Source organism: Phyllobates terribilis, unplaced genomic scaffold (genome assembly GCF_046119375.1).
Source record: "Phyllobates terribilis strain yellow unplaced genomic scaffold, ASM4611937v1 Scaffold_8__6_contigs__length_399053987, whole genome shotgun sequence".
In the NCBI taxonomy this organism is placed as follows: domain Eukaryota; kingdom Metazoa; phylum Chordata; class Amphibia; order Anura; family Dendrobatidae; genus Phyllobates; species Phyllobates terribilis.
The window spans coordinates 54,122,846-54,137,620 of record NW_027362768.1 but is presented as its reverse complement, the minus strand read 5'-3'; the positions used below and the strand labels follow the sequence as shown (position 1 = coordinate 54,137,620).

Genomic DNA, 14,775 nt, shown 5'->3' with positions numbered 1-14,775 from the left:
AATGCAATAAAAGGCAATCAAAACATCGTATCTACCCCAAAATGGTATCAATATATACATGTTTGGTATCTACGAACTTGTAATGACCTGGAGAATTATAATGGCAAGTCAGTTTTAGCATTCAGTGAACGCGGTAAAAATAAAACCCAAAAGACAACTGTGGAATTGCACTTTTTTGCAATTTCCCCACACTTAGAATTTTTTTCCTGTTTTCCAGTACACGATATGGTAAAACCAGTGATGTCGTTCAAAAGTACAAAAAAAAAGCTAAGTACAAAAACAAGCCCTCACACAGCCATATTGACCAAAAAAATAAAATAAAAAAAGTTATGGCTCTGGGAAGAAGGGGACCAAAAAACGAAAAGGCAAAATGCTCGGGTCATGAAGGGGTTAAAGTTATAGTCTTAAAGGGGTTATCCAGCATTATTTTAATATCAGTGTGGGTCCAAAACCTAGTGCCCACACTGATAAGCCATATTCAGATTGGGATGTCAAGAACTGCAGCTCAGCACATATTCAAAAGAGCATCAATGGTGCCAGAGCTGAAAAGAGATCATCAGTGGTTGTGCCGGGTGTTAAACCCTCATTGATCTCACATTGATGATCTATTTGGAGTATAAGTGATCAATTTTATAAGGCCAAACAACTCCTTTGAGGCTGGAAAATATCTGCTAACATGTCACATCTAATATCTGTAAAGTGGGGTGTGGTCCTATATGTCCCCATGTGAAGCTTACAAAGAAAAAAAAATGTATTAGATATAGAGAATTAAAGGAGATATCTGGGACTTAAAAAAAAAAAAAAAAAAAACACATGTAGTTGCTAACAGAGGCAACTACCTGTCTGTTGTACCCGGTGCCAGGATCTCGACTGCCTAATAGGAGGAAGCCGGCTGTCAATCAGCATGACACCAGTAGTCCCGCCCTGTCAACAGGAAGTGAAACTGCTGGTCTGATGACAGGGAGCAGCTGAATCTCCGGCAGCAGCGGTCAATGACCGGCACCGGGTACAACAGACAGGGAGTTGCCTCTGTTAGCAACTACATGCCTTTTTATTTAAATCCCTGACATGCCCTTTAAGTTACAGTTCCACCTGACTTGCTGCTGCTGGTCGGGAGAAGATTGCCAGTGCTGATATATTGGATTGAGTTTGTTATATGCCAGATAACAGCATTTTACTCTATGGAAAAGCACACAAGAACATTTATACCATTACCAGACACTAAGTATATATTTACAACTTACTCTTGGATATGGGAGACCACTTGTAGTGTTAAAAGCTGGGAGAAGTTTGTAGCCAAGCTCTTTAGCCATATGTAACAGTTCATCGTTGTACCACAACATCTGCTCTCTTTTTTCTTTTAGCATAATAGCAACCGAATGTCCCCCAAGAAGCCCCCTAGAAAAAAGGAAAGAAGCTGTGAAACGCCACACAACTGCATATTCATGTAGCCAACAAGGCAAAAACAGAATAAATGCATAGAAATATACATGTGGTGGAACAGTAATGCAATTCTGTGACTTTATTCTGATACGACAAGGGCAGAAAACAATAACAATGTCCTCAACATAAAAAAATTCACAGGCATGTCTCCTCCTTTCCTTTTTCTCATATGGCAAGTAAAACTTGAGAAATACACTCCTAAATGATGACATTTTAGCACCAAGAAGGAAAAGTTGTGGAATTATGGAAATCACAGGATGTATAGATATGTTAATGATCTGCAAATGATGGAAAAATCAATAGAAAATATTAAAAAAAAGCAAGTTATTCAGTATTGAACATGAGCACCACACGCAGAAATACATACACTTACACACCTTGGCTGTTATCAGTAAGGTTATTAATATGAGAAGTGTTATGCCACACTGAATACCTTTGGGTACGTAATTCATCAAGATCTGCTACTGCCAGCTTTCTTTAAAATTGTCGACCAAGATGTGCTTGATTCAATCAAAGTACAATTTTAAAGAAAGCTGTCAGCAGCAGATCTTGTCCTAGGAGCCATTTTTCAACACAACAATGCCAGTATGCATGTTGCTACTGTGAGCAGTTTGCGAGGCGTAAATGTGCTACCAGACGTGGTCTGGAGATGCTGCAGGGCATGGTAGCGCACTTAAACCACACAGGCTGCTCACAGTAGCACCAGCAATATGCATACTGGCATTGTGTTGAAAAATGGCTCCTAGGACACTTTGGAGAAATGGCCAGAAAAATGGTTCTATGGCCAAATCAATGTAACATCGAGCCGTTAGTGTACCTGGAATGAAGACTAGAGGAGTCCAACTACCCCACATGCCACCCCACACTATAACCCTAAGAGCAGGGTCAGTGTGCTGTTCTTTCATGAAGACCTCATCATGGCGTTGCCCATGTGGTCTCAACAGATTCGAAGAATGATGGGTAGTGATCCATTCTTTACTGCAAATTAATTTGGATGTCACATACAAAGTCTGCAGCATCAATGAGTCCTCATGGCACCGGTCTCAAAAGCTATTGTGGTGCCAAGCAAGATGGCAATGGAATCTGGAATGGAGGTCTAACTTCTTCAGCAAGAGAGTCTTGCTTTTGTCTTGGATGCAATGATAGCAGATGTTGGTCTGGAGACCACGTGAGCAAGGCCATGAAGAGGACTTTACGAGAGAGAGTGAAAGTGTCCCAGGAGCAGTTTTTCAACATGACAATGCGTGCACACATACTGCTTGTGCTACTGTGAGAAGCCTGTGTTGCCTAAACAGGCTACTATGGCCGGTAGCACCTCTTGACTTGTTTCCTATCAATAACATCTGCAATGTCACTGGTCAGAAATTGAAAAGGAAGCTGCCAGCAGCGGATCTTGATGATTTGCCCAAGTGCGTTAAGCGTAGCAGAACATTCCTCAGCCTACCACTAGTGGCAAATGTAGCAAACATTGAAAGGTTTTGAAAATTTTTAATCATTTGCATATCACAAACATGTTCATCCATAACGTGATATCTATAATTCCACAACTTTACCTTCTTGCCGTTCTAATTTCAGTACTGAGGTGTGTATATACAATAAAATCTTTTCTATATATCCCTGAACAGATAGGTCCTCTGCATCCTATTTTGTGTCTGCCTTACAAGACTACTAACTGCAACAGGAGCAGCCTCCTTCTGCAATAACATATATGGTTGAGGCCAACCTCAGAAGACAAGTCCTGCCTCCTCAGCCAGAAACAGAATACAATTCACTCGTGTTCTCTACAGAATTTCTACAAGACTGTTCAGTTCAGGAATATGCACACTAATAACTCGTTTACACATATTTATCCCATTTACTTCAACCACTCATTTCTAAGTTTAATCCCTTTGTGTCACAGCTAGTTCTAGTTTTAGTTCTGCAGTTCTAGCAGAGCTTAGAATGTTGAGCCCTATGTAACCCGACCACACCACTTAGTGTACACAGAAAGCTGCCAATCAGTGCTGGGTATGTCGTAGGACTAGGCCAGCTGTCCTGTATTGAAACAGTAAAACACACCCAATAAGTGACATCCCTGGAATCAAGGTCTCTACTCCCACATCATGGTGGTCTCAAGTTACATTGCAAAAACCTACTAACAGATTCCCTTTAACAAGAAAACAAATACTATTGGGTAGGTCTACTGCGCACAGGTAACAGCCATGAATTATTCAGGATACATACTGGAAACTGAGCTATTTACAGCCTAGAGGATTAAAAATACTTTATCAGGACAGCATTTGGTGAACATATTTGCAGGAGACAAATAGGAAATCCCTATGTGCATAAGAAAAAAGCTGACAATGTAAGCAGGGTAAACCCAAAAGGTACAAGTTGCAAATAAAGTGCAGTGTATGACCTGCAGACAACAAGATACAAATACCAGGAAGACTGAGAAGGAATTGCCTGTTGGTGTATATTTGGAATATTCACCCCTGTATCGCTATCCGTTAACGAAGCTACGATGTAGTAGTGGTATGCGTGGGAATTTAAACCAACAGGCAATTCCTTCTCGGTCTTCCTGGTACTAGCGCCTCATATTCTGGAGGTCATATACTGCACTTTATTTGCAACTAGCCCCTTTGGGTTTACATTTATTTACCCTTACCCTTCTTGCAATGTCTGATTTATATCTGCATCCGTCTTGAATAGTTGTGGCTACAAGTTAATTGATCTGTATCTGTCTTTTTACATTTGTGCTGACTGATTGGTCCCCCTGAATAAACAATGATCCGAGTGTGCCGCTGCGGAAACGCTTAAAAAAACGCATAGTGGGCACACAGCCTAACTGTATTACTGCTGTTCCCACTATGCTTCGTTTCACATCCCATTGTGCACTTACCCCAGCACTCGAATGTTTGTCTCAAATACAGAAACCACTATGTCATTGTCCAAGTTGACATCATTTATTACTTTTCTAACAGCATCTTCAAATTCGTGGGTTCGGTTTAGTACCTGTGGTGAAGAAAAAAATGGTAACATCAGACTGCCGGAGCCTCTCATAAAAGCAGCTTATTGCCCTTTACTTGTTAGGAATACTTGGGCAGCTCATCTGTCAGCGACAACGCCAGAGGCAGAAAACCAGGAGCATAGCTTACAGGGGCTGCAGACCCTTAACCCTCAACTGGTGAGGTGGGGTTTGCCACACCCCAGGGAATTTTTGTTCGGCTGCCATTCATTGAAAAATGCTGGTATGAGGATACGTGTCTCACTAGCTTCCATCCATTTGTGGGTGTCAAAAATTTGTTGTTATACTCATGTGTAATCAATCGCCAATAAGAGAACGATGAAAACAAACGTGATCTTTGCATTTTCTGTAAAAATAAGAGATTTCTAAACACTGGGGTATAGGAAACCCCACCTCACCAGTTGAGGGTTAATCATAAGCACATGCCTTCTTAAAGGCCCTTTTGTGGGGTTTTTTTTGGTTATTGTCTCCCCTATTAGCAATCAGCAGTGTGTGTGTAGGGAGGGCATGTGCAGAATTATTAGGCAAGTCAGTATTTTAATCATATCATTATGTTTATGCATATATATCAGGTGATGTGTATTTGTGATTATTCCCCAATATTTTAGCAATTTTAAGAGCGCTGCATCAGTCTATAAGACTTGTAACAGTTTTTGACTTTTCAGAGTCAGTTAAATCTCCTTTTTGGCAATTTTGACGGATGAAAAAAAGCTGCCTAATAATCCTGCACACCTGGATAAAGGATGTTGTAGCCTTAGGTCACACCCTGCCTCATTACACAAATACACATCACCTGATCAGCTTCAGCCAAGAAACATTCAAGATTATACAGCTTGGAGATGGAAAATCTACAGAAAAATTATGATATGGTCAAATACTCCTGCCTAATAATTCTGCACAGTGTATATTACCAAACCTACCAGTTGCAGTCTTCTGCAGTGTCCAACAATGTACCGGCTGCTATAGCTTTGCCTCGTTCTGATTCTCACAGATTTCCATAGAGAAAGATTCGGCAGGTCACAAATGCGGGAACGGCCCAAAGTGGCCATAGCAGAAGAATGTGATTGGTAAGTATGGTAACCTTTCTACACACACATTACTGATGGCTAACAGGGGACAGTAAAACAAGTGCATAGTGTTCCTTTAAAATTTGCAAATGAAAATTACCTATTGTTTAAAGTCATGTTTTTCTGTCAAATATATATAATTACGTTTTTTGATTTGTTTTTCCATATCACAATCTGTATTAAAAAAATGATATCGGGCAAATGTTCACACTGGCCACTGGGTCCATTTTAGAGTCATAACTTTTGTTCCTTGCAGAAGAGCTTTCAGAAATCTCATTATCATCGCAGTCAGGATTGCAGTGGATTACAGAGCCACCATTCACAATGCATGTCACAGCTGACCATACTGCCTACACAATTGCCTGAGCTTCTAATGTACATATGGATTTCCTGAGAGAACAGAAAGTACGAGTCTAGGATAACTGTAGTGGCCAGTGTGAAAACTGAAAGATTTCTATATAGTTGCAGATCTTGACATAAAAAAAATAATACATTTAAAAAAAAATTACTTCCTATAAAAACCTGACTTAAACAGAAGGTCATGTTATGATTAGAATATTCCCTTTTAAGAGAATTTGTCAGCAGGTTTTTCCCATGTGATCCAAGAGCAGAATGATGTAGGGGCAAAGACTCAATTCCAGTGGTGTGTCACTTACTGGGCTGTGTTGTTGTTTAAATAAAACTCAGTGCTTTAGCAGCATGAGATTAGCTTTCTCAAGCAATTTAGTCCTCCAGATCTGTGTAACCATGTCCACACCACTGATTGGCAGCTTTCTGCCTATGCACAGTGTACACAGAAAGTTGCCAATCAGTGATGTGAGTGGGGTTATACAGAGCTCAGCATTCTAAGAACTGTTAGGTTATGTGCCCATGATCAGGCGATAGCAGCGTTTTGGACGCAGTGTATTTTCGCTGCTTCCAAAGTGCTGTGTTCTAATCACGCAGGTAAATCAGCATGCGATCATTAAACCTTGTGGATTTACCGCATCCAATAAATTCCCCAATAGAATGTACAGAAATGGTCATGCTGCAGGCTTATAAACCCGCACTTTACAGAATGCAAATCAGTTTAAAAATAAAAAAAGAAATTTTGCAATTTTTACACTGGGCAACGGTCCTTTTTAAGGCTTCTACTTCCTTTTGCTTCAGGATAGCACATGTACATAGCCCTAATGGCTGGATCCCTATCTTTTGTATGAAGGTGTGTAATGAGCCTGTGCACAGGTCAATAAGATGGGAGGGGGGCTGGAGGGGGAGGAGTCAGGTGTGACATCCCTATTGTCACCAGTAGATCCTGTGTTATCAGCTGTGTATAGTGCTGTCATTGCAACCCAGCCTCTACTAATAACAAAACTGTGTAAGCTGTTCATGAAAGGACAGAAAAACATTGGGACATGGGGAAGAAAATCACATTGCCAACATTTTAAACAGTAGAAAGTTTGTGATGTTCATAGACCTGATGCGTGTAGTGGTGCATAGAGGAGGGGAAAAGTACTTGAATCTTTATGTCCTGTAGATAAAAGTTTCCTAATTTTAGCACAACACATTTCTGGGTGAGAAGCAATGAAACTTTCCACTATTTACCTTTCCAAAATGTATCTGACTAAGAAGCATAATAATGATTAAGAAAATACAAAACCTAATGAACCAGATCAGAAACTCATAAAACACAGGTATTGCTAACATTTATACAATATTATACTGACACACAGCAAAATGCAGAAGATACTCACCACCAAGGTATCCAGTGTATCAATTAATGTCAAAGAAAACCTACAAAAGATGGAAAAAGATCACTTACACTGGGCCAGTCATGTGTCCCATGAATGCAGGTGTTTTACTGTTTATTCTGAATTGAATTTGACATTAAGAGCATAAAATATCACAAAGTCTGGAGACAATAACTCCATAACTATTGTATGTGTAATAAATATAATATATACATATAAATTTACATATACATACACACTGGTTTTTCTCTTGTAACAATACAAAAGTCTATATAAGCATCCATGTGGAAAATAAAGTCTGCGCTGTCTGAATAGCACATTTTCCATTGAAATCAACGGGAGGTGAATTCCTAGCAGACAGACTTGTGAACATACCTAAAGACAGCCTGCAGAATATAGGAGCTTGGTATGTAAATGAGGCATGGTGGGATCTTCCATTTTAGGGACACGAGAGCAGTTTTCCATTGTAGGAGTGGAATTTATTTCTGAATAAGAGCAACTGAACAAAGTGTCATGTATATATGAGGCTGGGGCTACGTGGCGACTTTGGCCACAACACCTGGTACGACCAAGGTTTGCTGGGTGGAGCTGTGACATTGCAGCACAATACAAGTGAATGGGGCTGCATTGTGACCCAGAGTTTACTGCGACTGCGGCAAGCAAGTCGCAGAAGCCTGTCGAGGTTGGGTTCCTTACGACTTGCTTGTCGCCGTACCCTAGGGGTTGTGATACGACCCCGTTCACTTGTATTGCACTGTGATGTGGCAGGTGTCGCAGCCAAAGTCGCCGTACAGCCCTGAGTGTGAAATTTATTAATAACTACATACCAAACTTCTGGAAAAAAGTCACAAGTTATGATGCACGCCACATCCTAGCAATAAATAGCAATATCTTCCTGTTTTCACCTCTCCCTGCAATGTTTTGATCAGTATGCGGAGATTATCAGATGAGCGCAGGCCTAATAAATTTCTTAGAATTTATTTACTAAATGAAATAGCGGTAAGTTACACAACTACAGTAGCAATGACCCATCTGACTTCCTGGCAAATGGGCAGCTAGACATCCAACAAACTTTAAGAGATGTGCACCTCTTAACCCCCTTCACCACCGGCCAATTTTGTTTTTATTAGTTTCTAACATTTCTCCTTGCAGAGAGCGACATGTTAAGCATATTGCATATTTCCTAGAGAAGCATTGCGGCTTAAAAAGTCTCACCGTGACATGCTTAACATGTCGATCTCCGCAAGGAGAAAAGTTACCCCTTAGATATCGGTCTGACGCCTCTCACCCAGCCAAACCAGAACTCACACTTTACACTGACGAGGAGCTGTACCCCGAAACAGTGTCTGCAAATTGAGTTTCTGGTTCTGGCTTTTATCCTAAGTCATGTGACAAGGCTCGTTAAAGGGTCGATATTGACTTTTAGGATTGCTACTTCCTATAGGGGGCACAAGAGTTCTAGTTCTCTTCCTTTCTGAAGAGACAAGTTACATATTTCCAATAGGAGCATTGAGGCTTAAAAAGTCTCCTCACCTTGACATGCTTAACATGTCGCTCTCCGCAAGTAGAAAAAGTTACCCCTTAGATTGATTATTTATGACATTAATAAATTACATTTATATGCTCAACCTATCTACTAACTAAGCTAACACAGGGCAAACCTATTTCCTGAACTCCACATTACATGCACATTGTGTCCAATCTATCAAAGAGTATTTATACCACAAGAATGTTCCAACTATTAATTATCGATGAGGATCCGACCTCTGGGACCCCAAGTGTTCCTGACAAGAAAGGAGCTGCAGCATTGATTTAGTACACCCCTTCGCAGTTCTTCCTACATCGGTGGTCCAGGCCGCCCAGTAGTTGGACCCCCACTGATTATAAAAATAGAGATGTGACATTACTCTACAGGATAAGAAAGCCTTTTCAAAAGGGAATCTGTCCGTAGGATTACCCCTCCTAAGACGTCTATATGGGCATGTAGGTCATAGGAAGCTGAACCAACATCTCCTTTCATTTATAATCATCTCTGGAGGCAGATTCTCAGGGAGATCAGTGTCTCACCCATAGATCTTAACAACTCATTTAAATACGGAGAGAAAAAAAATGGGATTCCTCTGGAATATGACATTGGTTCACAGATATCAAGTTATCATTTAATTCAGCCTCCCATGACCTACATGGCTGTATAGATAGCTTAGGAGGGACGATCCTACTGACAGATTCACTTTAAACAGAGTTTAAGAGGGTCCAAAGTGTCTTGCAAAATATTGAAATAACTGCCAGTTTTTAAGATGCCATCACCTACTGGGGTATATTCACATATAATGTTCAAATTAGTGATTAATATATTATACACATACAGTACGGACCAAAAGTTTGGACACCTTCTCATTTAAAGATTTTTCTGGATTTTCATGACTATGAAAATTGTACATTCACACTGAAGGCATCAAAACTATGAATTAACACATGTGGAATTATATACTTAACAAAAAGTGTGAAACAGCTGAAAATATGTCTTATATTCTAGGTTCTTCAAAGTAGCCACCTTTTGCTTTGATGACTGCTTTGCACACTCTTGGCATTCTCTTGATGAGCTTCAAGAGGTAGTCACCGGAAATAGTTTTCACTTCACAGGTGTGCCCTGTCAGGTTTAATAAGTGGGATTTCTTGCCTTATAAATGGGGTTGGGACCATCAGTTGTGTTATGCAGAAGTCAGGTGGATACACAGCTGATAGTCCTACTGAATAGACTGTTAGAATTTGTATTATGGCAAGAAAAAAGCAGCTAAGTAAAGAAAAACGAGTGGCCATCATTACTTTAAGAAATGAAGGTCAGTCAGTCCGAAAAATTGGGCAAACTTTGAAAGTGTCACCAAGTGCAGTTGTAAAAACCATCAAGCGTGTAGCGTCGGCGTCCCTGCCTCCTGCTAGGCAGGGACGCTGTTCCCCTCACCTCTCCGCTCTGAGCCCGGCGTCTTCCTCCCCCTCTGTTGGCAGCGCGCGCTGCTTCCCGTCCACGGTGCTTAGGGTGCGCGCGCTCCCCCTCTCTTAAAGGGGCCGCGCGCGCCGTCCTAAGGAGTCCCCGGCCAATGGCCGGAGGACTTCACCATATATAAGGCACCTCCTCCAAAATGGAGGTGCCCGAGCAATGTTGTTGCAAAGCCTTCACTCTGCTTCAGCCCTCAAGTCCCGTTACCAGTTACCTGCCAGTCACCTGTCAGATTCCTGCTTGATTCCTGCCTGATATCCGTTTACCTGCTTGCAAGCCTGCGGTTCGACGGTCTGCCTTCCGACACCTGTCAGTCTGTCTATGGACCAGCCTGCCCGCTCACCTGGGAGCGCTCACCTGCTACCTGCCTGCTAGCCTACCTGGAGGCTCTGCCGTCACTTGCCGTGATCACCTGCCTGTCCAGAGACTCTCGCCCGCTCACCTGGGAGCGCTCACCAGCCACCTGCCTGCTGTCCTTCTACCCAGAGACTGTCCCTGTCACTTGCCGTGAGTACCCGTCCTTCTACCCAGAGACTGTCCCTGTCACTTGCCGCGACTACCTGCCCTTCTACCCAGAGACTGTCCCTGTCACTTGCCGCGACTACCTGCCCTTCTACCCAGAGACTGTCCCTGTCACTTGCCGTGACTACCTGCCCGTCTTCCCTGGGAGCCACCCGCTTCCTTACAAGGACCGCCCCCTTGTATAGTTGCTCAGAGGTTCCGCCTCCCAGACCCGTTACAAAGCGCTACAAAGAAACTGGCTCACATGAGGACTGCCCCAGGAAAGGAAGACCAAGAGTCACCTCTGCTTCTGAGGATAAGTTTATCCGAGTCACCAGGCTCAGAAATCGCAGGTTAACAGCAGAATATTGAGAGAGAATGTTTTAAGGCATTTTTATTATTTAATGCAAAGTCAAAAGTTTATATAAATTTCATTAGTATTTGGTACCATTGCCCTTAAACTGAATGACTTGGGTCAAACATTTGGGATATCCTTCCACAAGCTTCTTACAATAGTTGGTTGGAATTTGGGCCCATTCCTCCTGACAAAACTGGTGTAACTGATCCAGGTTTGTAGGTCACCTTGCTCGCACCTGCTTTTTCAGCTTTGCTCAAATTTTCAATAGGATTGAGATCAGGGCTTTGTGATGGCCACTCCAAAACATTGACTTTGTTATCCTTAAGCCATTTTGTTACCATTTTGGCAGTATGCTTCGGGTCATTGTCCATTTGGAAAACCCATCTCCGCCCAAGCTTTAAACTTCCTGTCTGATATCTTGAGATGTTGCTTCAGTATTGCCACATAATCATCTTTTCTCATGATGCCATCTATTTTCTGAAGTGCACTAGTCCCTCCTACAGCAAAACAGCCCCACAACATGATGCTGCCACCCCCGTATTTCACACTTGGGATGGAGTTCTTAGGCTTCCAAGCTTCTCCCTTTTTCTTCCAAACGTAACAATGGTCATTATGCCCAAAAAGTACAATTTTAGTTTCATCAAACCACAGGACATGTCTCCAAAAATTAAGATCTTTGTTCCTGTGTGCATTTGCAAACATTAATCTGGATTTTTTATGTTTCTTTTGGAGTAATGGCTTTTTCCTGGCTGAGTAGCCTTTCTGCCCATGTTGATACAGTACTCGTTTCACTGTGGATATTGACACAATCTTACCAGCTTCAGCCATCATCTTCACAAGGCCTTTTGCTTTTGTCCTTGGGTTGATACGCACATGTCGGACCAAAGCACGTTCATCTCTGGGACACAGAACCCCTCTCCTTCCTGAGCGATGTGATGGCTGGACATTCCCATCTTCTTTGTACTTAAGAGTATAATTGTTTGTACAGATGAATGAGGCACCTTCAGGTATCTTGAAATTGTACCCAAGGAAGAGCCAGACTTGTGCAAGTCCACAATTCTCTTCCTGATATCTTGGCTGATTTCTTTGGACTTTCCCAGTGATGCTACACAAAGAAGCAGTGTGTTTCAGGGGTGCATTAAAATACATCCACAGGTGTGTCTCTAATTAACTCAGATGTTGCCAAAAAACCTATCAGAAGCTTCCAAACACATGACATCATCATATTGGCAGTCCAGAATTGTTTAAAGGCATAGAAATCTTAGTGTATGCAAACTCTTGACTTTGCAGTAAGTAATAAAAATGTCTTAAAACATTGTCCATCATTCTGGCACTAGGCAAATATTAAAAATTATGGTAATCCTAATTGACCTAAAACGGGAAAGGTTTATTCTGATTTCATGTCAGATATTGAGAAAAACATGCATATGTGTCTTTTAATATAGTGTATGTAAACTTCTGGTTTCAACTGTATATACACACACACTCATATCCATACACTCATAATGTAATCTTTCTGTATTTTGTCTTATAGGCTATGTGCCCACGTTGCATTTATGAAGCAGAAAATTTCTGCTGCATAAATGCAAGTCCTCTCCTGGAAAAACGCATGCGGAATTCCGCACGCGTTTATCGCGCATTTTTCGCGCGTTTATCGCGCGTTTTCCACATGCGGAATTGCCTTGCGTTTTTTATGCATTGGACAAAGGCAATTCCGCTTGCGGAAACGCAAAATTAAATGACATGCTGCAGATTTTTGAACGCGGCATAAAAAAAAAAATCCGCAGCATGTGCATAGAACTTGCGGAATCCCATTGGGGAACATGGGGTGCGGATATACATGCGTTTTTCAAGCGTTTACGCTGTGGAAATTCCGCAGCATATACGCTTGAAAAATGCTACGTGGGCACACAGCCTGAAAAGCAGTGATAATGGGGCATGGCTTATTGGAAAATGTCTCTCAGATTTGACTTAGAAAACAAGACTTATAGACATTTAATAGCCCAATGTGATATACAAAACTTAAGTGTTAAGCTCAATAATAATAATAAAAAAAAATACATGAGTTGATATCTGATATTGTCAACTTACTTTCCCAAAGCATCGTCTACATCTCCTCTGCTTGGTTCCTGTCCACGTATTCTACCACGACAGGTTAAAGGCATCAGTTCATCAGCAGGATATGCATGTAGCTGGGGAAACAAAAGAAAAATGTTACGGTGCTTTCAAATATGAGAAAATGAAATGTCCACAACTGGGAAACCCCTTCTTAAAATGCTTCAGGGCCAAAAATAAAATTATAAAGAAAAAAAATAAATAAATACAAAACACATACCTCCCATTCCTGGACCAATGCCATTCCAGCAAAGTCAGGCCTGTGTCTCCAAGCAGTTACATGACATTGTTGTCACGAGAGCACTGCAGCCAATCAGCGTCTGACGTAAATGTGAAGGATGCAGCCTATCAGAGGCCACTGATTGAGCATGTGTTTTTACTATATTTGGGGCAATGCATTATTAAAGAAGGGTTTGTCCAGATGTGAACAACCCCTTAAATGAAAATAAATAAATAAATAAATAAATAAATAATCAGATAACCAACACCCAAGAGCCAGCCCTTACATATGGACGTCTGAAATAGCTGCCCGAAGCTGTAAATCACGGTCTATGGTAGGACAGCAATGTTATCAAGATCTTACAAAGTACACACCGTGTACCAGAAACATAAAGCAGACGCCCTCACCTGGGGTCTAAGAGGAGCAGCTCACGTAAGAAGCAGGACAGAACATGTAGTACTGCACTGTACTGTACTGTGGCGCTACCAGATCGTGGAATACATGTACTAACTGACTGATACAGGTGTTTCACCAGTGAAACGTCCACGCTGATTATACTCCTATCAGTCATACATGGCGTAGGTTGCCAGCATCTGTTGAAAATATTGTATCTTGCAGCCATTGCAGAAACCACCATTACACTGCTAGTGTATACAGGGTGGGCCATTTATATGGATACACCTAAATTAAATGGGAATGGTTGGTGAGATCTACTTCCTGTTTGTGGCACATTAGTATATGGGAGGGCGAAAACTTTTCTAGATGGGTGGTGACCATGGCGGCCCTTTTGAAGTCGGCCATTTTGGATCCAACTTTATTTTTTTTCAATGGAAAGAGGGTCATGTGACACATCAAATTTATTGAGAATTTCATAAGAAAAACAATGGTGTGCTTGGTTTTAACGTAACTTTATTCTTTCATGAGTTTTTTTACAAGTTTATGACCACTTATAAAATGTGTTCAAAGTGCTGCCCATTGTGTTGGATTGTCAATGCAACCCTCTTCTCCCACTCTTGACACACTGATAGCAACACCGCAGAAGAAATGCTAGCACAGGCTTCCAGTATCTGTTGTTTCAGATGCTGCACATCTCGTATCTTGATGGTATGGTGTGGTATATGGGATACAAAGATAGTGGGGCCATTCTTCATCAATGGAAACCTGAATGCCACTGCATATCTGAAATTGCTACATGATGATGTGTTGCCCTCTTTATGCACTGAAGATGGCACGTTCTCTGAGTTTTTCCCAATATGATGGTGCACCACCACATTATGGGTGTCAGGTTCGAGCATTCCTACATGAAGTTTCCTGGAAAGTGGATTGGTCGTCAAGG

At 41.5% G+C, this 14,775-nt stretch overlaps 1 protein-coding gene across 6 annotated transcripts in view; it reads right to left on the bottom strand.

Annotated features, from left to right (window-relative positions):
• EDEM3 (ER degradation enhancing alpha-mannosidase like protein 3) overlaps positions 1–14,775 on the bottom strand; it is a 116,557-nt gene that overhangs the window by 79,602 nt on the left and 22,180 nt on the right. For all 6 annotated transcript variants that reach the window (XM_073642965.1, XM_073642966.1, XM_073642968.1 and 3 more), the window contains exons 3-6: positions 13,196–13,296; positions 7,251–7,290; positions 4,325–4,437; positions 1,245–1,398 (exon numbers count right to left, since the gene is read on the bottom strand). In XM_073642965.1, coding sequence (XP_073499066.1) covers positions 1,245–1,398; positions 4,325–4,437; positions 7,251–7,290; positions 13,196–13,296 — 408 coding nt within the window. The remainder of the gene's footprint in view (positions 1–1,244; positions 1,399–4,324; positions 4,438–7,250; positions 7,291–13,195; positions 13,297–14,775) is intronic.